The sequence below is a fragment of the Rhinopithecus roxellana genome, chromosome 9, assembly GCF_007565055.1.
Source record: "Rhinopithecus roxellana isolate Shanxi Qingling chromosome 9, ASM756505v1, whole genome shotgun sequence".
Classification (NCBI taxonomy): Eukaryota; Metazoa; Chordata; class Mammalia; order Primates; family Cercopithecidae; genus Rhinopithecus; species Rhinopithecus roxellana.
In genome coordinates this window covers 103215524-103243144 of record NC_044557.1, presented here as the reverse complement: position 1 = coordinate 103243144, position 27621 = coordinate 103215524, and the positions used below count along the sequence as shown (strand labels likewise).

The following is a 27621-nucleotide window of genomic DNA, read 5'->3' as shown; positions in this document are numbered from 1 at the left end:
GTTTCTGTTTGAAGTGATGAAAAACTTTTGGAAATAGTGGTGAAGGTGGTACAGCATTGTGAATATAATTAATGCCATTGAATTTATACTTAAAAACTGGTATAATGGCAAATAGTATGTGATATATGCTTTACCACAATGTTTTAAAAATTGACTTCGTTAATAAAATGAAAAAAAGGTCACTGTAAACTACTAATCACTACTAACTTTTATTTTGTATTCAAGGTCACAATAAACCGGAAGAGGGTTCTTTTGCTCAGTCAAATAAATATATTTAAAAGCTAGCAAATGTCAGAGAAGACTTTTATCAGGCCTATAAAAGAGATGAGGGAAATTTATTAATAGTTATTTACAGCTACACGGAGTTAACATATTGCAAGGGAAACAAATATATTCAAAGGCTTCATTTCTAATACTTGACATTTCAAATTTTGAGAACATTAAAATTATTGTCAAACAAAACTCAGACCACATTAGCAATGGTTTATAAAAGGGAGCAATTTAATCATTATATTACAGAGTGCTTTAAGAAGTTTTAAACGTGTAAAAGAAAAAAAAGCTTAGTGCATTACAGTCTTTACATTGCTTCTTTTTTAAAAAAGTTAACAATAGTATGAAAAAAGCCACCCACAAAGCCAGCTGTCTGAGTGAGGAAATCAGCTACATTGCAGCATTTTGGAATTACTAATAAAGCTATAGTTAAAAAATAAAAAGTTTATAAAAATGAAAGCAGCATGCATATTCAAGGCTTTTTCATAACATTTTCAATGGCTGAAAAACATTTAACCAAGAGCTTAATATTTATTATTCATTAAATTAGAGAAAATAAACTGGCCAAGCCTACATCTGGTCATTCAGAAAAACATGTTAAAATCCAAAGCTAATTTAAACTGAATATTTCTTCTACAAAGAAAGCGCGTTTTGAAAAATGGTCCTATGGTCACAAAAGAAAGGGTTCTTCCCAACATGAATGAACAGCACCAGTCTTTACAAAGTTTGTAAGTTAGTATGAACTTTCAGTCTCCTGATACAGCAAGAGTTAACAGTTAACACTCCCATGATTCGTAAGTGAAAAGCTAACTTTTAACTCATTATGATCAGTTCAGAATTTTTTCTCTATTCACTGAAATTGTTATAAAAGTAGAATTTCACTGAAAGATAACTCTTAAAAATTCTGATCTGACACCTGTATAAACATTTCTGATTTCCACGATTGTAAGAAAACACTAAGTATATATTTACTACATGATTATTTTTCACATTTTTTGGTGCAGTATTTATTTCAAAGTTTCTCCCTATCCAAATTATCATGCCAGTTTCTTTTCCTTCTTCAGAATTAATTACCTTCAGTTTAAGAAAAGCAAATCAGTTTCTAATGGAACAAGTAACAGTAGAAACAGTGGTATCCATGAATGTGTTTAATGAAGGATCCAATTATTAAGGGCCAGTGAAGCCATAAAATCTTATTGTTTCAACATATAGAAATAGGCTGTTTTTACATTTGAAATTGTATAAGCCCATGCACAACTTTTAATCTTAGTGCAGGGTCTGATAAATAAGACATAGTAATAAATCAGGGTTTGGTTTTTTTACCCATTCCTAACAATTTTTACTGTAAAATTTTTGGTCAAAGTTCTAAGCTTAATCACATCTCAAAGAATAGAGGCAATATAGCCCATCTTACTAGACACACAGTATTAAGCTGGACTGAATATGAGGACAAGCTCTAGTGGTCATTAAATCCCCTCAGAAAGTCTAAGATTCAGAATGTCTCCATCATATTAGAATAAAAATGTACTGTATTAAAATTTAAATTGAATTTTTACAAGTTGTTTTTTAATTAGTGTTCTATTTACATTGCAGAACTTCCACCAACTGCAGTAGTTTAACTTTGGCACAACATTAAGTTCCATTTCTTTTGGGTATTGGATCCTGTGTTTTGAGTGTGTATGCCCCAAAACGTTTTCAATGTCATCAAAGATTGGGCCAATTCACAGTAAATCAGACATCTTGAGTTGAAGAATTGATTCTCCTTCAACGTTTTAGGCAGCTATAAAAGAAAAACATCATAAAAAACTGAAAATTTAAAGAAAACCGTTATTTTAATTTTTACTACTTTTAGAAATAAAAGTATCAATTATTCATGAAAATACATCTTTTGTATTCTCTTGAAATCACCTGCCACATGTCTCACACAATACACTAGACTTTGTGTGCAACTCATCTATGTATATGTTCTTCATATGCTAGATTTGCTTATAAACATTTATCACCTTTATGTAATAATTAATTTAAAATTGTATTAGCAGGGAGTATATATTTCATTGTCAGTATCTGTAATAAGCAGACTATGAAACCTAAAGACTTGTACTTTTTTCTATTTCTATATAAGGTACAAAAGATATATATGTACCTTACTTCCTATAATAACTATTTTGGGAAGGTTTTGGTAACTTTTTTGGTAAATTGAAGAATATTTAAATGAAGAAACAACTGTTTTGAGAAGGCTATGGTGAATCCTCTTATAACTGAAAAATTATTTTACTAAGCCAATGATAACTTGATGTTTTATAAATTTAGACTTTTGCGTTATTTAAAAAGCAAGGCATGTTTCTATGCCACCACAAACGTATATAATATAGTTTGGCTCGGGGTCCCCACCCAAATCTTACCTTGAATTGTAATTATTAAGGGACCACAAAATCTTATTGTTTCAACATATGTAAACAGGCTGTTTTTACATATGAAATTGTATAAGCCCATACATAACTTTTAATCAGGGAGTGTCGGGGGAGGGAGCCTGGTGGGAGGTAACTGAATCATGGGGGCGGACTTCCCCTCTGGCTGTTCTCATGATAGTGAGTGAGTTCTCATGAGATCTGGCTGTTTGAAAGTTGTATGGAACATCCCTTTTTGCGCTCTCTCCTGTTCCGTCATGGTGAGATGTGCTTGCTTACCCTTCTTCCCCTTCGCCTTCTGCCATGACTGTAAGTTTCTTGGGGCCTCCCAGTCATGCTTCTTGTTAAGCCGGCAGAACTGTGAGTCAACTAAACCTCTTTCCTTCATAAATTACCCAGTCTCAGGTAGTTCTTTATAGCAGTGTGAAAATGGACTAATACAGTGCATGTATAGCATACATCATATAATTTTTTGAGAACTGTAGCTTTAGGTGAATTTTCTGACCAGAATTAGTATCCATTACAGTGTTAATATATAACGTAAGAATTATCTATACAAACTTAAAGTCAAACTAAATTGTACTAAAAAATTTGCATTATTTTTGAAAGACTGCAAGTCCCCAAAAAAATCATTGCAGAGGTTACAACAACAACATTTACTGCAGCAACAAATTTGTTGATTTAATCTTGGCTGAGTGCACATTCTTGTGTTTAGCAATAAAAAAAAGAGGCCGTTAAAAATATTTTATGTATCTAGGTCAGAAGAAAGCCTGCTCTGAAGATTTCTGACATTAGGAAATGGAGGGCTGCACTTCAGGATAAAGCTGTACGAAACTGTTTAAATTCTTATAACTTAAAATGATTACATTATACCCTATAACCTGGAATGATATTTATACTGCTTATTAAAATAGGTATATTTTTAGTTTCATCTGTTATCTCTTAAAAAATATTAACAAGGAGAAAACCTGAGAAAGGATTGCCAGACAGTAAGAATAGTGCCTGGCACACATTAAGCTCTCTATAAATAATTGTTAAAATAAATAAAACCAGAGAGAAGATATAAGGGAATTAAGGAAAAACTGCACAGAATAAGAGAGCATAGAAGTAGGGGATGGGATACCAATGCAAAAAGCCAAGGAAATAAGCAAGCATGCTCACGTGTAAAATAATAATGACGGTCAACGTCTCATTTCCTTTCTTACTGTTTGAGAACACTGCAGTCATTTCTGATAGCAAGATGCTATTTGGACTACTGACAGACATACACAAACATTTCATGACAACTGCATTGTTTTCAAAACAGTGTACTTTTACCCTGGAACACTCCAAAACAAAGAATAGCAAAGAATAAAACTATGTTATTAAATTCCAGAAGTATTAAGAATTCAATTCCTAACTCCAAAGCAGGTATCTGATTTGCAACTACAGTACAGCTTTAATTAATCCAATTTATAAAATAACTAAGATTTAAGGAACATGCCAAAACCTTTCAAATTTAACCCATATTTATTTGCATTTTTAAGACTACAGAGATATACTTTAAATCAAATACAATGTTAGTGCTGGTAGCAGGTTTATTTTATACCAAAGAATGAAAAGATATTTTAAGCAATTGGGTTAATATCAAATCTGTTATTTGCCTTTTGATTTCTAAAACAGAAATAATTTATACCACAGTTTTCAAAGACAGATGCTACCTAAGCAAACATGAATTTATATATGGCCTAAAACAGACCTTTGACTTTTAACAGAAAAAGATATTGAGTAATTTTATAAATTACTAAAAAGATACCGAGTAATTTCATAAATACATAAAACATTTTAAACTCTAGTTAAAAATTTAATAAAGTTTTGAGAGCAATGCAATGAAGAAAAAAAGATACCCATTTTCACCTAGTTTCCTAAAACTGTGCAATCCTCAACCCTGTGGTAAGTCTTTCCTTTGGTGTACTTTTCCCCTTCCTTTTAGTTTTCATTTTTGAATTCTTTCCTTAAATAGGCAAAAAATGAAGCTTTAGTGAAGGGGGCGTTGCAATAAATACATTTTAGTTATCTTTAGTATTTGTTTGTGAATCCCCTCAACCCGCCCGCCAGTCTCCCTTCATAGAGACTGGGTAACTTTCCTTCAAAACAAAGTAAAAAAACCCCAATTCATATGAAAACTAATAATTAAGACATTAAACTCTACATAATAATAATAAAACTACACATGATAATCATTTATCTCTTGGCTATACTAGTGGTACCTAGACTTATTAGGGAAAAGAAAAACTACTTCAGAAAAAACTATCAAAAATGAAGATGACTGATACAACAAGGTGACTGTTCAAAATGTATGTGGCTGATGAACATATACACAGATTAAAAATTTACATAACTTACATTTCAGTCATCTGATTTAGAAAGCTTCCGTTTCACATGTCGTGGAGGTTCCCAAGTGTCACTATCATCTGTTTCTTCTTCATCCTCTTCCTGGTCATCAATAACTTCATCTTCCTCCTCATTTTCCTCAAATAATTCTATACCTAATTCTGATCTTCTCTGTCTTTCTGCAAACCACTCTCTGACCTGCTCATAGCCCATATGTGATTTGTTAACAAGTTCATCAAGGTCTTGCTCATTAAGAAACTTGTGCTTCAGGTAATAATCCTTAAGTATTGCAGTTCCAGTTTTAAATTTTATGAGTGATGGTCCCCTGTCCCAGTTGTTAATTCTTTTGCTTCCTCTAGGCCGCCCACGCGGTCTTCCTCTTCCCCGTCCTTTGGGCCTCCCTCTCCCTCTTTTCCTAAGGGAAGACAGACCATTCATACTACTTGAATTGGCGCTCTGATAGTAGTAGTACCATTTCAAGTTTCCATTCTTCCAAGCATAACGGGTGTCCCCAAACCAACTAACTATGTCTGTTCTAGCAAGCCCGCTTTCTTTGGCCAACTTGTCATATTCTTCTGGTGATGGCCACTGTGTCCGGACAAATGCACTCTTAAGCATGTGCAGCTGCTCAGGTGTTTTTTTACATATCTTGCCTGTACTCCCTGACTTAGGTGCACCAGATTCATCTCCAGGAGAAGTTTCTCCAGCTTCTTCTTTGGAACTACCTGCATTACTTTCATCTATCTCCATTTTCTCTTCCTTTAAAGCTTTTGATTTCTTCTTCTCTGTAAACCAAGCATCGATTTCTCTTCTGGTAAGTTTGGTTTGTGCCCTTAACCTATTTAATTCTTCATCTGTAAGTACAGAGCTGTTGAGAAAACTTGCCTGAAGGACACGAAGCTGCTCTGCAGTTTTCTCTTTAAATTTTTGGGGAGTAAAGTCAGGAAAAGGATTCCAGGATTGCTTAGGCTGTGCAGTACCAACAGATGGGGATTCCGTGGTTTCATCACTGGAGTCTATAATAATGGTGGTAGAGGAATCATTGTTGAGATGTAAGCACTGATTACTCTTTGAATTTCTCTGGTTGTACCTTGTGTCACTAAACCATTTTTTAATCTCTCCTTTTGTCAGGCCTGTTATTTTCATAAGTCTGATAATTTCTGAATCATGGGGAAACTGATTTTTAAGGTAGCTAACTTTTAATTCTGCCAGTTGCTCTTTTGTCTTTTTCGCCCGAATGCCAAATGAATCAGGGTTTACCAATGCAGTTTCATGTTTGACACTTTGAGAAGTTGGAACTGCTGCTGTTGCTGGCTTTGTTTCTGCAGTAGGCTGAGCAGCAGGTACCTGACTTTTCTGTACATTATTTTGACTTGGAACGCCTGCCACTGTCAAGGCTATAGGTGCTGTAACTGGCAAGCTGTTTGTTCCAGCCACTTGAGTAAGGACCAGACCAGGCTGACCAACTATTTGGCATGTCTGTAAAATAGATGGTAAACCATTACTCCCTGTGGAAATGTGTGTAGGAATAACAGTTATGGTCTGAGGTACAGTATGCACTGTTCCATTGAATTGTTTCCTTCTTGCCTCCTCTACTTCCTCAGGAGTCCAACTAACACCATGTTTTAAACGTTGGGCTGAAAACCATATCTTGATCTGTTCCTCTGTATATTTTGCTTGAGCAGAAAGAACTGTAATTTCTGACATTGTTGGATAAGGGAATTTGTTGTAGGTGTTAAGTAAAAGAGGATTGTTATCCAATGCAGCATTGTAGGTGGGAATACTATTAACAGGGATTAAGACTTTGGGAATCAAATTAGAATTCTGCTGAGCAGATACAGCAGTTATCACCTGTGCCAATCCAGGAAGAACTGCTGCCGGTGTCACTACTGTGCTGGCAGTACTTGGATGTATTCTGTTTACAATGGAACTACTTGTATTAGATTCAGAAGCTGAAGAACTTGGGTTTTCTACAATTTCTTCACGGTCTGGTTTGATTTCATTCTCTTTCTCTTCAGGAACGTCCTCAACTGAGTTATGATGAACTGCAATCCGTTTGTTTTCCACTTTATTTTTCATCATTTTCATGATAGGAGTTTTACTGATAGATATTCCTGAAGAAGAAACTTCTGTAGGTTCTGCTTGCTCTAAATTCTCCTCTTTAACAAAACTACCATCAAAAGTCAGATCATTTATTGTTTGTTCAAAGATTGTCTGGTTATTACGTTTCACCATAGTCAACTTAAAATTCTCTTCTCCTGGGTGATATTTCAGATTATGCTCAGAAAGTGCATCATACCTTTTGGTAAGAAAATTGCATTCGACACAAACATAGGATGAATTTAGCACTACATTGGGATGTTCTGAATCCACATGAAAAGTAAACATATTTAGATCTGGAGTTTGAAAAGTACAATATTTACATTCATATCCACCTTCAACTTTTTTATTTTGCTGATTGTCTGAATCCACAGATTCATTAACTTCTTCATCACTTGAGATACTCTCTGCTCTGGTGTTTTCTACAGGTGTAAGTACAGGAGGACCTTCATCCAAATCTGATATCAACTCAAGGTCTGGATCTTGTTCACTGGCAAGGACCATGCAAGGTGTTGTTGATTTTCGCCTGCTTGCCATTCTGATGTTATGAGGAAAAGCTCAGTGGTGATTAAAAAGCATTGAGGCTTAAAACTGTTCAGTGTTCTTCATTTGAAAACAATGGCTTTTCGTTCTTCAAGTCCATTTTTGTGCTCAACAAGTCTCATTAGCAGCTTTCTCATGGTGCAATCAAGTAAAGAGCTTATTGTTGGCAGATAAAATACTGTTGAATTTCTGAAATTTTTGAAGCACAACTCCAATCACCTACATTAAAATAAATTTAAACATGTATTAAAACAAGTAACTATGATCTTTTAAACAAATTATAGTTATAGTTCACTTATATGAAGTGGCTGGATAGCTCAGTTATAAAGATCTAGAATAAGATAAGAATCAGAAAAAATGTCCTCTGAAGATCAAAATAAATGTCTCCAAGCCAACTAACTTACTGAACGTTAAGTACTTTACCTTGGGTCAGACACAAGCTTATTCATTTGAATTTTTTAGCCAGCTATATATTAGAAGACAAGGGGGAAAGGGCCTGCTTTGGCAAGCACACTATTATTAATGTGAAATGGCAATGTTAACAAGGGAGGAACTTTAACACTATAAAAAACATTCACAGCTACTAAAATATTATGGCCATTAAGTGTGTAAGAAATTCAGCCTGGCCAACATAGTGAAACTCCATCTCTACTAAAAATACAAAAATTAGCCAGTTGCAGTGGCAGGTGCCTGTAGTCCCAGCTTGTCTGCAGGCTGAGGTAGGAGAATCACTTGAACCCAGGAGGCAGAGATTGCTGTAAGCCAAGATCACGCCACTACATTCCAGCCTGGGCAACAGAGTGAGACTCCGTTTCAAAAAAAAAAAAGACAAGAAATTTAATCCATTAGTTCATTAGTTATGTCCTCTTCTTCCTACTGGTCTAACTCATCAGCCAAAAGCATGCTTCAAGTATGGCAAAAATAGCAAAGATGGAGGATGAATAATCAAAGTTTCAGAAACATTATTCTTTTTCTTTTTTTTTTTTTAAGACAGAGTCTCACTCTGCCACCCAGGCTGGAGTGCAGTGGCACAATCTCGGCTCACTGCAACCTCTACCTCCTGGGTTCAAACGATTCTCTTACCTCAGCCTCCCGAGTAGCTGGGATTACAGGTGCTTGCCACCACACCTGGCTAATTTTTGTAGTTTTAGTAGAGACGGTTTCACCATGTTGGCCAGGCTGGACTCGAACTCCTGACCTCAGGTAATCTGTCCACTTTGGCCTCCAAAAGTGCTAGGATTACAGGCATGAACCACCGTGCCTGGTCTACCAGAAACATTATGCTTAGCACTTGCCACAACGCTACCAAAAGTTATAAAGCATATCCAATCACATCAGTCTCCTGATACAGGTCCCCAATGTTGAAAGAATAATGTTCAAACTCCTTGTGGGACATATAATCCCTTTCACAACCTAGTCTAACCTCGCTTTCCTTCCTCCTATTTCCTTATGCTTTAGGTACACTAGAAATGACTGACAATTCACAGACATTCAATGCACTTTCAGACCCTTGCTCAGGTGCTTCCTTAGGTTAGGACACTGGATGCACTGATCTCTCTCTGTGCCCTCCAGGACAGCAGTCCCCAACCTTTTTGGCACCAGGGACCGGTTTCATGGAAGACCATTTTTCCACATACCGCACTGCCGGGGGATGAGATGGTTTTGGGATGAAACTGTTCCACCTCAGATCAGGCATTAGATTCTCACAGGGAGTGTGCAACCTAGAGCCCTCGCAAGTGCAGTCACAATAGGGTTGTGCTTCTATGAGAATCTAATGCCACCACTCATCTAACAGAAGGCAGAGTTCAGGCAGTAATGCTTGCTTGCCTACCTCTCACTTTCTGCTGTGCGGCCCAGTTCCTAACAGGTCATGGATTGGTACTGGTCCGTGGTACAGGGGTTGGGGAGCCCTACTAGAGACCACCTTCTCCCTTTCACTTAGTCTCATTTCCTCCCCTGTTTACTTTCTAGTCTAGTACTTACCATACTGTACATGGCAGAGTAATATTACATTTCTGTCCCTGCACCCCCATCCCTATCTGTGGTCTCCTTACTATAGATATTGTGTCTCTCTCTTTTTTTTAATAACAGCTTGCTATAATTTGGATGTTTGATCCCTCCAAATCTCATGTTGAAATTCGATCCCCAATGTTGGAGGTACAGCCTAACAGAAGGTGTCTGGGTCATGGGGTCAGATCCCTCGTGAACAGTTTGGTGCTGTCCATGTGGTTCTCACTTTATCAGTTCCTACAAGAGCTGATTGTTAGGAAAAGCCTGGCACCTCTCCCCTGTCTCTCTTGCTTCCTTTCTTGCCATGTGATCTCTGCACACATGGATTCCCCATCATCTTCTGTCATGAGTGGAAGCTGCCTGAGGCCATCACCAGAAGCAGATGCTGGAGCCATGTTTCTTGTACGGTCTGCAGAACTGTGAAACAAATAAACCCTTCATCTTTCTAAAGTACCTAGCTCTGGGTATTCCTTTATAGGAACACGAAGAGACTGAGACACAACTTTTTTGAGATAAAACAAAGTCCCCAACACTCTGGATTGAGCCAAGAAACTTTCTATCTTCAACCTAATGCTCTCCCAGCTGAGCTATTTTGGCTGACATCTCATTAAGGTTGCATTCCCAAGTGCATACAAGAAGCCTGAATTCAGGGAGGTAATCACTCAATGTTTATTAAATTCACTAGAACGAACAGGAAAATAGTCCTACAAAACTCAACAAGACCTGCAGGAGGCATCACCATAGAGAACAGTATCTGAAATTCACAATAACTAAATCATCAAGAAAACACGAATTAGGATCATACAAATATATTTAAATAAATTTTATACCTAAAATTTGTAAAATAAAAAGTTTAATGCTAAAGTTTGTTTTTCTGAAGTCTAATCCAAATGAAAATGAATAAAATGGGTAAGTAATTTCATTTATTCTCCACCACAAATTAGAGCTATTTTTAATTTACTGGCACACTAGCTAAATGGAAGAGAAGAAAGTGCTTCAAAAATTATAAAGCAAAACCAGGTCCCCATGAGACAACACATCTAGTCAGTAAATGGAGAGACATTTTTAGGAAAGAGAGCAGTCCCAAGAGAGAATACCCTGATTTTGAAGGATGGTAAAAATCCTCCTCATTGGAATTATTCAAACACAGACTACACGTCCAAGCAGCAGAAGGAAAGTTGGACTAAACGTCCTTTGTTCCCTAATTTCCCATATTACCAAATAAAGAGCATCAGTTTAAAAATAATAGTGGTATTAATAATCCAGATCCCTACTCTCAAAGGTGTCATTCTTTTCTTCTTTAAAACATTCTTGATTTCTAAGATATTATAAAGAAATCACTAATATTTACAACTATTTCTTAACCAAATGTTATAAACTAAGCCAATGTTATCTTTTAATCAAATAGGGGTTGCCATTATTTTTTTTCAAGTATCAACACAGATGTTTGATCACTTTTTCTCATTAGAAACAAGGAATTCCTTAAATGGCTCTAAATAAGTGGTCCAGACATGGTGGTACACATCTGTAATCCAGCTATTCAAGAAGCCAAGGCAGGAAGATTCCTTGAGTCTACGAGTTCAAGACTGGGCAACATGGGAAGATACTGTTTCTAAAAAAATTGTAAGTGGAAGAGTAATAAATGAGCAGCACTCGTATTTTGAACAGTAAAGAGAATTGTTGAAAGGCAGAGGAGTAAGCTATTTTGTGACTGTTACTTTCCTGGAATCTGAGAGAGACTATATTTAATTGGGATATAATAATAGTTGGAAGGCAAGAGGGTTTCTTTCTGAAACTTTTTCCTCAAAGTGGTGGTTTTCAAACTTTTTGTTTTAAGCAAGGGAGCCCTTTCTTCAAACAAAATGCTATGAGAAATCCCAGGTCAAAACAGATAAAAGAGGAGCCATCAGCCAGGTGCGGTGGCTCACTTCTGCAATCCCAGCACTTTGGGAGGCTGAGGCCTGCGGATCACAGGGTCAGAAGATCAATCATCCTAGCCAACACTGAAACCCTGTCTCTACTAAAAATACAGAAATTAGCCAGGCGTGGTGGCATGCACCTGTAATATCCCAGCTACTCAGGAGGCTGAGGCAGGAGAATCACTTGAACTCGGGAGGTGGAGGCTGCAGTGAGCCGAGATTGCGCCACTGCACTCCAGCCTGGGTGACAGAGCGAGACTCTGTCTCAAAAAAAAGAAAAGAAAAAAGAGGAGCTGTCTGGTTGGAGGAGGCAGAGGTTAAACTACTCTCTGACCAAATTCCATGAATCTTACAATCCTCACTTCCACCTTTCAGGGATCCTGAGATGTGTTTAAAAGCCTTTGGCTTGGCCGGGAGCGGTGGCTCACTTCCATAATCCCAGCACTTTGGAAGGCCAACACGGGTGGAACTCGAGGGCAGGAGATCGAGACCATCCTGGCTAACATGGTGAAACCCTGTCTCTACTAAAAATACAAAAAACTAGCCGGGTGTGGTGGCAGGCGCCTGTAGTCCCAGCTACTTGGGAGGCTGAGGCAGGAGAATTGGGTGAACTTGGGAGGCGGAGCTTGCAGTGAGCTGAGATCACACAACTGCACTCCAGCCTGGGCGACAGAGCAAGACTCCGTCTCAAAAAATAAATAAATACATTAATTAATTAATTAAAATAAATAAAAGCCTTTGGCTTAAAACTTAAAACATACTGGCTGGGTGCGCCTGTAATCCCAGCACTTTGGGAGGCTGAGGAGGACGGATCACTTGAGGTCAGGAGTTCTAGACCAGCCTGGCCAACATGGTGAAACCCCATCTCTACCGAAAATATAAAAGTTAGCTGGGTGTGGTGGTGTACACCTGTAATCCTGCTACTTGGGAGGCTGAGGCAGGAGAATCACTTGAACTCAGGAGGTGGAGGTTGCAGTGAGCCAAGATCCAGACATTGCACTCCAGCCTGGGTGATAGAGCCACACTCCATCTCAAAAAAAAAAAAAAAATATATATATATATATATATGTGTGTGTGTGTGTGTATGTATGTATACATATATATATATAAAGACAACATATCAGTTTCATCAAAAATCCTCCTGTCATTGAGCCATTGCTCAGCCATGAAATTCAAAAACTCATCTAGAGAGGCCAGGTGCAGTGGCTCATGCCTGTAACCCCAGCACTTAGGGAGGCTGGGGGCGGGGGAGGGGGGCTGGGTCACTTGAGGTCAGGGGTTCGAGACTAGCCTGGCCAACATGGTGAAACTCCATCTCTACTAAAAATACAAAAATTAGCTGGGCGTGGTAGTGGGCGCCTGTAATCCCAGCTACTTGGGAGGCTGAGGCACAAGAATCACTTGAATCCGCGAGGTGGAGGATGCAGTGAGCCAAGATCGCACCACTGCATTCCAGCCTGGGCGTCAGAGAGAGACTCTATCTCAAAACAAAAAAAAAAGAAAAAAAAGACTATTTCCTTGCTATAATCTACTGTCACCCCCCATGATTTTGCTAACAAAAGTAAGGTCAATGTATTATTTAACGTATTTCTAAAAAGAGACTGAGAAGTCCCAAAAGAGTTTCAAGATTTGGTCCAAAAGCTCAATTCTGCATAATGTGTTATAGTCTAAAAATAGACCAAAGGGCAAACAAAGGTATCCTTGGAATTCTTATTATAAAGTCGTAAGTTTGGAGGAAACAAGGATCTTAGTACAACTGCCCCATTTTTATGGAAGAAGAATCCCAAGCCCAGAGTAATTAATCCATAAAGGCATTGTGGATAGGGTAAAACCACAGGTTTTGCAGTCACCTTTGTCAATTAGCAGTTAGGTGCCTGGAAAAGCTATTCAATTCAACCTCAATTTTCTCACGTATAAAACCAAGTTTCTTCAATTCAACAAATTCTATTCAACAACTATTTGTTGAATGTGAAAGGTACTGTGTTAGGCAGTAATGATGCAATGGTGACCAAGACAGGCAGTCTCTGGTTTTTCAGGTACTAGCAGTGAAGCAAGGAAAGCAAGCAGTAAACAATTACTTAGAATAACTATGATTAGTGCAGTAAGACAGGAAGTATCGGGAACTATATGAGCACACTGCAGGAGGCTTCTAGAAAAGAAGCAGAGAAGGCCTCCCTGGGGGAAACAGAAATAGTAGTATCCACATCAGAGGAAGTAAAAATGCTTCCTTCACTTACTTGGACACAAAGTAGGTGCCTAATTGTTGCTATTTTCAGTCCCTGAAAAATTATTTCCGGAAAAAAAAGAAACACCATTTATTTAATATTACAAGTTCTCTCACCTTTATTTTTAAGCAACCTAATCAGCTGAAAATGCACAAAAATTGGATGAAAAAGTAGGAGTAAAAATACAGAATAAGAATTTCTAGGATGTTGTTCCTATTCATCTCCCTTTATCATTAAAGTGCAATGGAACTGGGACAGGAAAATTGCTGTATAGAAATCACTATTAGCTGAAGGCATCACATTCTCTATTTGAAGGTCAACTAAAAACAGGGCTCAAAATCAATTTGGGGAAGCTTGCACTATTTACCTATAAAAAGAGGTTACAGGTCAGTTGCACAATTCAGTAGCTAGGTGACTCTGCAATTAAAACACAATTAAAATTAAGTCTGCCAATAAAAAAAAGTATGCTGTAAATGCATCCAACACTGTGAATGTAATTACTTTACAAAACTGCTTTCAGTTAACTTTTTAGTAGGGGAAGTGTTTTTAGAAAATTGATCAAATTAATTAATTGCTATACTGCCACTAAAATCGATAATCTTAAGAGTAAGGAATATGGAAAAAATTACCCATTTACTATTAAATTTTTTAAAACTCAGAAAATTTGCATATTAATTATAATAACTGTGAGGAAATATGTATGCAGGTGAACACAGATGAGATGAGAATATTTAAAAAATGAAAATTTCACATGAGATTATGGGTGACAATTTTATGTGTGATATTCACAAGCTTTCTTTTTCTTTTGTGTATTTTTCCTTTTTGTGGAGAACAGACTCCTGTTATGTTGCCCAGGCTGGTCTTGAACTCTTGGGTTCAAGTAATCCTCCCACCTCTGCCTCCCTGTGTTGGGATTACAGGCATGAGCTACCCTGCCTAGCCTACAAATTTTCTTTAATATTGTTATCACATTGCTTTATTATAAAGTACCACAAACAATACTTTCAAGACCCTAAAACTGCAAATAGACTAAAATATTTCTATGGCCAATGTATGACCAATATTTCTATAGTCAAGCTGGAAAGAAAGTTTCTTTTCTATTATTAAGGCAAAAAACATGGCTACATAAAGGATTTTCCAGTGCTGGCTTCCACAGCACAAATACTAAAATTGGAACCATGCAGAGAAGATTAGCATGGCCCTTGGGCAAGGATGACAGCAAATTTGTTTAAAAAAAAAAAAAAAAAGAAAAGGGAGGGAGGGAGGGAGGAAGAGAGGAAAGAAGGGAGGAAGGAAGAAAGGAAGAAAGAAAGACAAGGAAGAGAAGGGAAGGACAGGGGAGGGGAGGTGAGAGGAGGGGAGGGTAAGGGAGGGGAAGAGAGGGGAAGGGAGGGGAGGAAGGAAGGAAACAACAAAAAAAAAAAAAAAAAAAAAAAGGATTTTCCAGGGAAGCAGGAATCCCTCAGTATGTAGCATTCAGGTATAGTTTTTGGAGCTCTGAGAAGTCAGACTGGCTCTAAGAGCCCTCAAGACCACCCAAACACAATCTCCAGGGTGTAGATCTAGACTAGCCAGTTACCATGTATCTATCTGTATACTGGATCTTCTCCTGAGGGTAGGATACCCTTCAATCAACTTATGATTCTGAACTCATCAAAACAATTAAAATTTTTACAATTTTACAATTAATATTTCTCTACAGAAAAGCATTTTAGTAAAGCAAAATGTGTTTCATCACAATCTAAAAAGTTTGAGAGTTCTTATCCAAGTTCTTCTTTTAGATCAGAAAGAATATCTATTTAGCTACCCACTATATTCCCAGGGCCCAACAAAATACTTACTAGGACCCCAATAATGTTTGCTAAAAAAATATCTTTAGGCCGGGCGTGGTGGCTCACCTCTGTAATCCCAGCACTTGGGGAGGCCAAAGTGGGCAGATCAATTGAGGTCAGGAGTTCGAGACCAACTTGGTCAACATGGTGAAACCCCGTCTCTACTAAAAAAAAATACAAAAATTAGCAGAGTGTGGTGATGGGTGCCTGTAATCCCAGCTACTTGGGAGGCTGAGGCAGGAGAATCACTTGAACCCAGGAGGCAGAGGTTACAGTGAGCCGAGATCGCTCCACTGCACTCCAGTCTGGGTGACAGAATGAGACTCCATCTCAAAAAAAAAAAAAAAAAATTTAAATATAGCTATACTATGTATTATTACATACATTTTACTTCATTAAACGCTCATTTATAGAAGAGCTATAAAAACAATTGTGCTTGATTTACCATAGATTACTTCCGATGGTAAAATTCTTTATAAAAATTACCTTAGTCAAGAATATTAAAACATCCTTGAATCTAAAACATTCTATTAAAGTACAGCAATGAACATTTAATAAACATTTACTAACATCTAAAATGTTATTGTAATACATCAGTTTTATATACGAATTGAGTATATTTAAATTTGTGGATTACTTAAGAGTAAAACAAGGGAGAGCAAATACTCAAAGAATGATTTTGGCAGTGAAATTCAGGAGAAAAGGGTATAGTTACTATAAAGACAGCAAATGCAAATTTGTACTTAGAATCATTACTTCTCTGTTTTATGAGAAAACTATACTTTAATAGTCTTCTACTACATTTTTTAAAAAATTAAAAAGTCCTCAGTGTAATACACTAAGAAGTTAGTGGACTGTTTCAAATTCTATGCTTACTACTATTAAAAAAAAGTCTAAAATATTTTATAATTAAGCAGAGCCACAACTGCACTGAATTTGCAAGCTTCTGGTTTTTCTGGCTGTCTTGGACTTCAAATTAAATGATTAACAGATAACAGTATGTTGGCCTAGTTAGCCACAAAAGCATGTTATTTGGTAAGATTTTATGCGAATAAAAACAAACTTTTTTTTTTTTTTTCTTGAGACGGAGTCTCACTCTGTTGCCCAGGCTGGAGTGCAGTGTTGCGATCTTGGCTCACTGCAACCTCTGCCTCCCAGGTTCAAGCAATTCTCTGCCTCAGCCTCCCAAGTAGTTGGGATTACAGGTGACTGCCACCACGCCTGGCTAATTTTTTTATTTTTTTAATAAAGACAGGGTTTCACCATCTTGGCCACGCTGGTCTTGAACTCCTGACATCGTAATCCACCGGCCTCGGCCTCCCAAAGTGCTGGAATTGCAGGCGTGAGCCACTGTGCCTGGCCACTAACTTTGTTTTTTATACCAATTCTGGGTCAAATAAGAGCATTCAGAGCTGGGCGAGGTGGCTCACGCATGTAATCCCAGCACTTTGGGAGGCCGAGGCGGGTGGATCACCTGAGGTCAGGAGTTCAAGACCAGCCTGGCCAACATGGTGAAACCCTGTCTCTACTAAAAATACAAAAATCAGCCAGGGATCATGGCATGCACTTGTAATCCCAGCTACTCGGGAGGTTGAGGCAGGAGAATCACTTGAACCTGGGAGAAGAAGGTTGCAGTGAGCCGAGATCATGCCATTGCACTCCATCCTGGGTGACCAGAGCAAAACTCTGTCTTAAAAAATAAAAAAGACGGCCAGGCGCGGTGGCTCAAGCCTGTAATCCCAGCACTTTGGGAGGCCGAGGCGGGCGGATCACGAGGTCAGGAGATCGAGACCATCCTGGCTAACACGGTGAAACCCCGTCTCTACTAAAAAATACAAAAAACTAGCCGGGTGAGGTGGCGGGCGCCTGTAGTCCCAGCTACTCGGGAGGCTGAGGCAGGAGAATGGCGTAAACCCGGGAGGCGGAGTTTGCAGTGAGCTGAGATCTGGCCACTGCACTCCAGCCTGGGTGACAGAGCGAGACTCCTTCTCAAAAAATAAAAAATAAAATAAAAAATAAAAAATAAAAATAAAAATAAAAAAGAGCATTTAGAAGATACTATAGTTTTTAGGGATCATGTTAATTTTGATGTAGCATCAAAACTAAAACTGTTCTTAGGTAGCAAAACTATGCACATGGAGAATCCCTCGGAATCTGCATTTGTATATATACTGAGAATGTTTAGGACTCTGTATTCTATTCAGTGTCACTTCTCTCTCTCTGAATCAAGAGTTCTGTTTAGCCAGTCGAAAATACTTTAACACGTTTGTTTTAAACTAAAAGTTACAAATACACAAAAATCACCGAATGCCTAAACACTATGAACAAAGAATGAGGTCAGATTAAAACAAAAGGTACCCACTGTGTTAAAAAAAAATAAAGGTTACTTTTACACAATTAAGGTATTTTCAAAGTTAAAATGTAAAAATAAAAATAAAATGTTAAAATATTTAGAAACATCAAGTTCTTAAAAAATTAAATCAGGAATTTGACAACACAAATTTATATCCACAGCAGATGTTCTTAACTATTGCTGGTAACCTAGAATCACTACCTGAGAGATAAATCTCAAGAAAACTGCCAAAAAAATAGTCTCAAGACAACAGAAAATCAAGTATTAAAGTGAATATACAAACAGGAATAAAAACAATAAAAGTGAAAGCATCTAAGAAATTGTGGTCAAAGATAACCAAATGTCAGAGGATACCTTTGCTAATGCTAATCAAGGCTGAAAGGTAGGAAACCCTATCCTCTCTAACTGTTTTTTTCCATCTGAGAAAGCAGACCTTAATGACACTAAAGATTAAAAGAAGAATCCAAACTGGACAGATTTTTTTCTGGCAAGCTCCAACCACAGATTGGAGGAGTGAGATGTCTTTTTGAAAGGTCTCTCCCTAGGACACTAACATACTAGTTTTCTCTGCACAGCTGGCAGGTAGGTAGGTAGGTATGTAATACATTGAAAGTGATATATAAACTAGCAGTATCATGAAATATCTTATCTTGTGAAGAGTTTGTGAATGTGATCAAAAAGTAATTTTCTGCCGAAAACAATTTTTCCCTACTTCTCTCAAGAAGGTGTGTTAAGTCTTTTACAGTCAGTCTAACACAAGAATGCTATTCTCAGTTCCAAGTGAGATTATCTCTGAAGACTGAAAAACCATTCATCTGGTCATTATCTTCTCTATTTATAAAGGTAAGGTAACTGTTACCCACTTCACTGAGGACATAATAATTAGATTTTTCAAAATACTTTGAAAGATAATAGTAATCAGTATTGGTAATATCAACTTAAAAGAACTCTGTTATCAATTTTTTAAAAATGAAAACTACCACATTAATGTTTATCAAATCTTTCCTAGTATTTTCTGGAATCATCTAAAATAACAATTGGATAAATGCTTCTTATAAAAGCCAATTAATTAATCAGATAAAATATAAAAGCAATTACATACAAATATATTCGAATATATATATATACTTTTAACGTCACACAGGTAATGTGCCAGTGTCGTAACAAGGTTTGAGAAAGGCACATTTCACACATGAGCATGAAACCCAATCATCACACTTATGAACTACAAAGGGATCAATATTCAAATATTTAAGTTTTGGTATGGTTAATATAAGTAAGAGTATTTAATATTCTAACTCTTATAATTAACTATTATTAGTAGCCTACGTTTTGAAAATATAGTTTCAGGATTTGTTCTTGAACATCCTGAAGCATTTTTCTGGATATAGGTAAAAGAATAGCAAAAATTTCTAGATCAATTTCCCCACACCAAAGGTACATTTTGTCTTGTTTACCTCTGTTATCACAGCACTTGGTATAGTGCCTGACACAGCAGATTTCATCAAATACTAATTTTAAAATCAATTATAAATATACCATATAAGCTTTATTATGAAGTGTGATGCTGTCTCTTTTGAAATTAAAGCAGTCCTATAGTTACAGCTCTTAAAATTTGAAAGTATATTAAAAAAAGTGTTAACATATGTCTGCTGCTTTTTAAGGAAAGCTCTTAAAAACTTTAGCCAAATATAGTATCATGGAATCTAAAGTGAGTACATTCAGTATCTGAGTTTTACCATACCAAAATACTGAAACACATACTTGCCACAGCTTCCTTAGCATTCTGTTCTTGAAATGGAAGGGTATCCCTTCTAGTTAGATGTTTAGCTCAGGCCATCATCACCAACAGGTCCAAAGTAGCTGTCTGTCTTCTCCTACAAAAAATTCATATTTTATTATTCTAGATATAATTTAGCCTTGGTCAGGAAATTTCTACAATTTATGGCTTAGTTTTTAATAAATAAGCGTAATTTTGAAAAAAAAAGTTTATTCCCTCATCAAAACTTTAAAAGAACCATTTAAATACCAATCCTAATATTGGTAGGAAACACAAAAACTACATATTAAAAAATTCTATTTGTATTATACAGAACAACCAAATAACCACTACACCATTTTCAATAAAACTTCAAAATGTGAATATATGCCATCTGTAAAGTGAAAATTGAGATGTAGAAATTGGGAATTCTTTAAAATGAGTATATAGGCCGGCGCAGTGGCTCATGCCTGTAATCCCAGCACTCTGGGAGGCCAAGGCGGGCAGATCACCTGAGGTTGGGAGTTCGAGACCAGCTTGACCAACAAAGAGAAACCCCGTCTCTACTAAAAATACAAAATTGGCCAGGCATGGTAGCCATGCCTGTAATCCCAGCTACTCAGGAGGCTGAGGCAGGAGAATCACTTGAACTGGGGAGGCAGAGGTTGCAGTGAGCCGAGATCGCACCATTGCACCCCGGTCTGGGCAACAAGAGTGAAACTCTGACTCAAAATAAATAAATAAGTATACAAAGGTTATGAAGACAATTTAGTTAAACTAAGAAATGGAAGTAGTTGTATATGTTTATGTGTTTGTACATAAACCTAGTGACATTTGTATCCTAATTTATTACGTTAATCAGAATGGAGAGGATTATTAATGCTGACAACACAAGCCAAAACAAGTTAAACAAACTAGTAGTACTTGATCTGTAAACATGGGGTTATCTAACAGAATGACTGGGGTTTAGCCATGTCGTTTTTGCCTGAAAGCTACTACCAAATGGTTTTACAATCAGTGCACTGTAAAGCATTAATATCACGCAATCAAATAAATAGAAAATAATTCTCTGAAAATTCAATTACTGTACAAATATGTTGTAGTATATAACCTAGAGCAGTTAAACCAATCAGAAAAGTTTAATAAAGCTACAATTGCTTCTCTTACTAGAACAGTCATAAATAACACTTTTGAAGGGTTAAAGCATTTTGGTTGTATTCTTTTTTTTTTTTTTGAGACGGAGTCTCGCTGTGTCGCCAGGCTGGAGTGCAGTGGCGTAATCTCGGCTCACTGCAACCTCCGACTCCCTGGTTCAAGCGATTCTCCTGCCTCAGCCTCCCGAGTAGCTGGGTTTACAGGCACGCACCACCACGCCCAACTAATTTTTGTATTTTTAGTAGAGACAGGGTTTCACCATGTTGGCCAGGATGGTCTCGATCTCCTGAGCTCAAGTGATCTATCCGCCTTGGCCTCCCAAAGTGCTAGGATTACAGGCGTGATCCCTAACTGGCCTTTTGTTGTATTCTTTAAGCACTATTCTCTGTAAACTATAATGAATAAATATTAAGGATGATTATTTTCCCAATTAACCTTATTTTTTGATTCCTGCTACTACTACAGGTTTATGAAGAAACTTCTCACATCAAGAAATAATGTAAATACACCAGTCCCCTAGTAAAATACCTCTAGATTAAGTTAAAACTTAGGTTGAATAAGTACACTATTTTCATGAAAAGCAAAAGAGCATCTTCCTGGTAGGCCCAGTGAAGCATCTTGTTATCTCTGTAGCCTGGGACTCTACAATTTCATTTCCTGGTATCTCCTTGTTCTGCCACTCGTTAGCCATCAATCTACAGGATGTGGACTAGAAGAGAAGATAGAAAACAGCTGCCAAAGAGGGAAGGTTATTTTCCAAAATGAATTATTAATACCGTAGGAAACTGGTAACCTATTTCAATCCATTCTTAAAATCACACAGTAATTGCAAGATATTTTACCGAATGAGTCTCTTAAGAAGAGCTGCCAAGACATGTAAAGGCACAAGGTTACCAGAGGAGCAAAAATGAGCTCCTCAGTGCTTTTGAATGAAAATCCTAGTTGCTTGATGTTAAGTTCCTGATACTGGAATTACTTCAGAACATTTCTATCTAATTCAAAGTATTTTTCTTAATTTAGTATGAGTGAATTCCAAAAATTAAAGAGCTCATCTCAGCTATATACATTATATAATAAAACAGAACAAGCTGTTCTGGTAGTAAATGGATTACAAAAAAAGACCAAGAGCTTGAAAAATTTGGAACAGACTGGGTTCAAATCCAGCACTGCCACTTACTAGCTGTGTGACTTTAGACAAATGGCTTAGCCTTTTTGTGCCTCAGCCCTGTCATCTACAAATGGGGCTAGTAATATTAACAGGATACTACTTACTTAATAGGGTTGTTGTGAGGATTGAAATAGGTAACACATGTAAAGTTTCTGGAATACTTCTTGGTACTTAGAACACAATGAATGTTAGCAAAGAAATCTTTGTTTAAAATTTGCTAACTGTTGACAAGTGATAAAATACTTTAAGAATCTGGGTAACAACCAACCAGCAAAATGTATTTGCCATTTCGTACCTTTGAGCATATTAAATCATGCTGGAACAAGTTGGCTTCAATAGGCAGGTATTAATCAATCAAATTTAACCTCTCCCCCACAAACATTTTCTGACCTTAGCTTCAAAATGAATCATTACTGTATGACATATTTAAGGGGTATTTCATAGAACTAGCAAACATCTGATATAAGTAATTTTATCATAGTAACGAGCAGAAATTGTTCTCATGATCCTCCCCGCTCCCAAGTACAGCCCATGTCTAGCAAAGTTTTAACAAACTTATTTTTAAGAATACTGATTGTAAAAGAGAATAAACTTAGGATAGAAGAAAAACATAATTATGAGTTAAGTGCTTAGAAATATCAGAACCTCCTATCTTCTTTCATTTCTCACTAAAAAACAAAAAAGGAAAAGAAAGACTTTTAAGAAGGGGAAAAAGGATTAGAAATCTTGAGAAATAGGAAATCGCCAAAATTTAATGAAAGAGTTATTTTATTTACAATAATATATGCTATGGCTATGACTTCAATATTTTAATTTTGTTAAGATAAATTCTGATATTATTTTTTAAAATCTAAAACTAAGAACTGAAAATTAAAATCTTGCATTAAAAATTATTTATTTAGCTGAGTGCAGTGGCTCACGCCTGTAATCCCAGTATTTTGGGAGGCCAAGGCGGAGGACTGCTTGAGGCCAGGAGTTTGAGACCAGCTGGGGCAACACAGCAAGACCTTATCTCTACAAAAAAAAAAATTAAAAATTAGCCGGGAATGGGTGACACATGACTGTAATCCTAGCTACTCGAGAGGCTGAGGAAAGAGGATTGCTTGAGCACAGGACACTGAGGGTGCAGTGAGCCATGATTATGCCACTGCCTTCCAGCCTGGGCCACAGAATGAGACCCTGTCTCAAAAAAAAAAAAAAAAAAAAAAAAAAAAAAGGACTCAATTGGCTCCCTTGACTAAACATCATTCTTAAACTGCTCATGTATACTTTACTTTTATTTTTATTTATTTTATTTTTTTTCTGAGACGGAGTCTCGCTCTGTCCCCCTGGCTGGAGCGCAGTGGCGCGATCTTGGCTCACTGCAAGCTCCGCCTCCCGGGTTCACACCATTCTCCTGCCTCAGCCTCCCAAGTAGCTGGGACTACAGGCGCCCACCACCGCACCCGGCTAATTTTTTGTATTTTTAGTAGAGACGGGGTTTCACCGTGGTCTTGATCTCCTGACCTTGTGATCCGCCCGCCTCGGCCTCCCAAAATGCTGGGATTACAGGCGTGAGCCACCGCGCCCGGCCACTGCTCATGTATACTTATTTTCCAAAGTATATCATCATATTTGTTTAGACCAAAGGTATACAGTCTTACCTCTTAAATTGGAAACCAATTGTATAAAATGCCAAGATTAAGTATCTTTTAAGATCAAAACCTGGCAACTACATAAAAATTTACATATTACTATTTATTTTAAGAATATCCTGTATAAAATGCAGATCTCCAGAATGTAAACTCAATGTATATTCTGATTAATAATCTAAGTCAGCAACTTCAGTCATGCAAATCTGGTTATTCATGACTACAAATATATCAGAGCAACAAGGATACAATAAAATTTATCAGTAGTAGTATAGAAACATTGACTCTTATTCTAAAGACAGTAGCAGTTTCAAAAACAGAAATATAACTTACTTTTGAAAATACGTATGATTATTTAAAAGGATTTTAAGTTCAAAAAATTTAGTCTTAACAGTAAATGTGCTTATCACAACATAAATAAATACTTACAATGGTTTAAAAAATGTGTATTACTGGCTAGCACCATAAACAGTACAATAGATAATTCTAAAAATCTCTCTGAATAATTGCATTGGCTATGATATTAGATTAAAAACTAGGTGCTGAACTTTCAACACTGTTAATTTAAGTCTTTTGGGCCCAAATTCACAAACTGCAAACACAAATAAAAGGGTTATTTCCTCAGCTACGTTTGTGATCATTTTAATAATTTTAAAAGCATTTTCATTTAAGTATTGTTATAATTTACAGCAAACTAAGTCTCAAATATCACATTTTATGCTTAATTAGCATAAGAAATATAATACATCATAATATAACCTTCCCATCTTAATATAAAATAATAGAAAAGGGAGAAAAATCCTCAAAATTAGCCACCTCTCCTATGCTATTAATTTCGCTAATAACTGTAAAACTTTGTCCCCATTTATTGAAAAAAAAAAAGAACTTACAATTATCATTAAAGGTGAAATAATTGCTACATCATGCATGAACTACCTCCCAAATCCAGTGAAATAATAAGCTTAGCTATAAAGGAAAGAAATGTACTAATGAGTGCTCACTAGCACAGACACATTTATGTTTTCGGCTTTAGCATATTTTCAAACCATCTGGCATTAATGCCTCTCTGGTTCACCCAGCCTAATCTGTTCAGAATTGAATATAAAACTAGAGCTACATGCACACTGAAGAAACCAAAGAACAGCACACATGCATACAATGTTCCAAATGTGAAGTTCTAAACTAGTTTATACTTGAACTCTATCTTTAAAACATTTCCACTGAAGATGTTAAAACTCTTTTGAAATTATAAGAATGGTTCAAGAAATCTCTATGAATCATCACTATCATCAGTTACCCAAGTATTATTCTTTATTTCTCATTTTAATCCTGATTGTTAAATAAGGAATCTGAAGAGGTACTTCAACAAAAAAGATTCACTGGTAACTGAAATGCTATCATTTTGTATCAAAAAGGTCCACGATTATACATTTTACTTTGTATAAAATTAGTCTGCTTAGCCCTCAAATGCTTTGAGAAAGGAGAGAAAAACTAAAAGGAAAAAAAATATTCATGAAAGCCCTTTTTCTTTTACGTCCTGTTACCGCATTATTGTCAATGGCAGCACTCACATTTCTTTTGCTTAAAATCAGGAGTCAGAATTGCTACTTCAGAAATTAAAATAATCGATGGGTATACTAGGGCCAATTTCCCTGTTAAAACCAACTCCTGCTCACCTTCACTCCCAACAAAAAAAGAATGACTTTTTCAGAATAATTTTTCATAAACAAAGATAATTAATGTAGCACCATATAACACAAATTAAAGCTTTCAGACAAAGACTGAGAAACAATGACCAATACCAACAAATCTAAAGTGCTCTTATATGTGTATACACACAACACACACACACACCTCCCAAACCAAATATTAACTGTTCCTGGGGGAAAACTGCTTCTTCCTCCCTAACCGTGAACCGCTGTATATTTTCCAATTTTGTTATTTTCCTTTTTCTGCTGTCACATTAACCTCCAAGAGAATTGCTTAAGTTACATGGAATCCCAGCCTAATCACATCACCACTTCTCTCAGCCTTTTCTTACATTTTTCTCTCAAAGATTATCTCTTCGCATTTTTTTTTTTTTTTTCTAATAGCTGGGTTGAGTTGACAGAAAGGGCTGTGGAATTTCTGCTGTCCGATATCTTCCCTGTATCTCTCTTTTCTCATCCCTAAGTCCCTGTTCTAATTCCCCTGCCTGCTGTTTCTCATTGACGCCTTCCCAGCTGCTGGATCCTTCACTAACCTAAGCTAAGGATATCAAATGGAATCTTTTCCTTCTCAGGGGCTATGCTCTTTCCTTACAGTTACCCACGGAGGAAAGAGGACAGGAAAGGTACTAAAACAAAGAATTGCCAAGTCCTTTTACCTCTAACTTTGGTGTAAATATATAAGGAAAGGGCATCTGCCAGGGCTCTTCTTTCCTGCCCTTAGACCTTGTTCCTCTCAAACCTCTCCTTCCCAGCCTTTTATTCCCTTTGAGGAATTAGTAGATTGCTCACTGTGGGCCCTAAGGCTTGGAGGATTCCCATGGGTCAGCCCCCACACCCCCACGCCCCTACCATCCTCTTTAATTAACTTCTCCCTAAATCCCAGAGCTTCCTCACAATCGTAATACGGTGCTTAAGGACTCAACTCCCAGTCTTTCCCAAAGTTGAGACATGGCCTGGCCCCGAAACGGGTGCGCACAGCCTTCCTTGAACTGGAGGTAAGGACTTCTCCCGAACGGTTTGCTTGGGCTCCAACCTCAGTCAGTGCGCTCAGCTCCAGCAAGAGAATCTCTCCTTACCCTCAGGGAGACTGAGTCCCCACGAAGTAGCCACACGCCCCCGGAGGACAGCGCTCCCGACCTCCTCTAGGACTCCCAACATCACTGGGGTGCTCCCTCCGGCGGCGCCCTCCGCTGGGAATACGCAGTCTTCACTCCCCTCAACAATCCTAAGTTGCTCAGTCCTCACCAAGACAGGGAGCTGAGATTTTCCCTCCAGAGAGCCCCCCGCCCCCAAGCTCCTTCGGTGGCGGAGACACCCAAAAAGAGCGAGGGAGGCTGTGGGTCTGTCTGTCCCTCTGCGGCGACTGCCCAGCCGCGAGGCAGGCCCCGTCCGTCCCCCTCGGACGCCCCGCGCCGGGTCCACCACGCCACCCGCCGCCGCAAGCGGGCTCAGCTCCAGGGGTCTCTGCTGTGAGGCCACCCTCCTCCCGCCGGGCCCTGCGCCACTCGCCTTTCCCGGGCCGGCCGCGGACTCTGCGCTCCGGTTCCCACCCGCAGCCCAGAGTCTCCAGGCCCGCTGGTCGCGGGGCCGGCTCACGCCACTACCTGCAGGGGCCGCCGCGCCTCTCAGCGCCACGCCGCCGCCATCTTGCATTTCAAACCGGCTGCACTTTTCAGGGAGTCAACTCTGACCTGTGAACCCTAAACCCGGAACCGCTCGGCGGGCCCGCAAAGGGGCCTCAGCAGCTCGGTGGCCCAGCAGAGCTTAGGGACCCAGGGTGGGGGTGCGAGGAGAGGCGCGCGCCCCAGCGGCCGTCGGGGGCGGAGGGGGAGGGGAGAGAGCCGGTCAAGGAGGGGCGCTCCCGCGCGCGCGTCCTCCGCGCGCCCCCACCCTGTGCGGCGCCGGGCTCTCCACGCCCAGACCCTGCTACTCCACTGGGGTCCTACCCCGTCCCCTAGTCCGGGGATTGGCGCACCGCGGGAGGTAGGGAGCCGCCCCGCCCCCCTGTCAACAGAAGCCCCGCCCCAGGCTGCGGAAGCTCCGCCCCCTGTCAGGAGAAGCCCGGCCTTCCTAGGGCTCGAAATGGCCCCGCCCTTTGCCGGCGACCGCTCCGCCCACTGTCGACGGAAGCCTAGTCTTCTCTCGGGTCAGCACAGAGGGCAGCCC

General features: G+C 38.4%; 1 protein-coding gene and 2 non-coding genes across 6 annotated transcripts; 1 reads left to right on the top strand and 2 right to left on the bottom strand.

Moving 5' to 3' along the window:
* Window positions 1-179: 179 nt before the first annotated feature.
* ZHX1 (zinc fingers and homeoboxes 1) lies at window positions 180-27621 on the bottom strand. 4 transcript variants are annotated; one of them, XM_030937564.1, is made up of 4 exons: window positions 26965-27621; window positions 19798-19910; window positions 5064-7913; window positions 180-2050 (listed from the first exon to the last, which is right to left on the bottom strand). In XM_030937564.1, the coding sequence occupies exon 3, from the start codon at window positions 7686-7688 to the stop codon at window positions 5067-5069; it is 2622 nt and encodes an 873-aa protein (XP_030793424.1). In that variant the 5' UTR covers window positions 7689-7913; window positions 19798-19910; window positions 26965-27621; the 3' UTR covers window positions 180-2050; window positions 5064-5066. The 4 variants fall into 4 exon arrangements, with proteins under 4 accessions (XP_030793424.1, XP_010362184.1, XP_030793425.1 ...); XM_010363882.2 differs by having other exon boundaries at window positions 186-2050; window positions 27060-27621; XM_030937565.1 differs by lacking the exon at window positions 26965-27621 and adding an exon at window positions 26532-26883 and having other exon boundaries at window positions 186-2050.
* Window positions 14989-15095, top strand: LOC115899761. Its single transcript, XR_004059371.1, has one exon. It is a non-coding gene; the product is annotated as a U6 spliceosomal RNA (small nuclear RNA).
* Window positions 19168-19270, bottom strand: LOC115899826. Its single transcript, XR_004059428.1, has one exon. It is a non-coding gene; the product is annotated as a small nucleolar RNA U13 (small nucleolar RNA).

Excerpts from the sequence above, each read along its gene's own strand:
- ZHX1 (XM_030937564.1), bottom strand. The coding sequence starts at position 7,688 with ATGGCAAGCAGGCGAAAATCAACAACACCTTGCATGGTCCTTGCCAGT.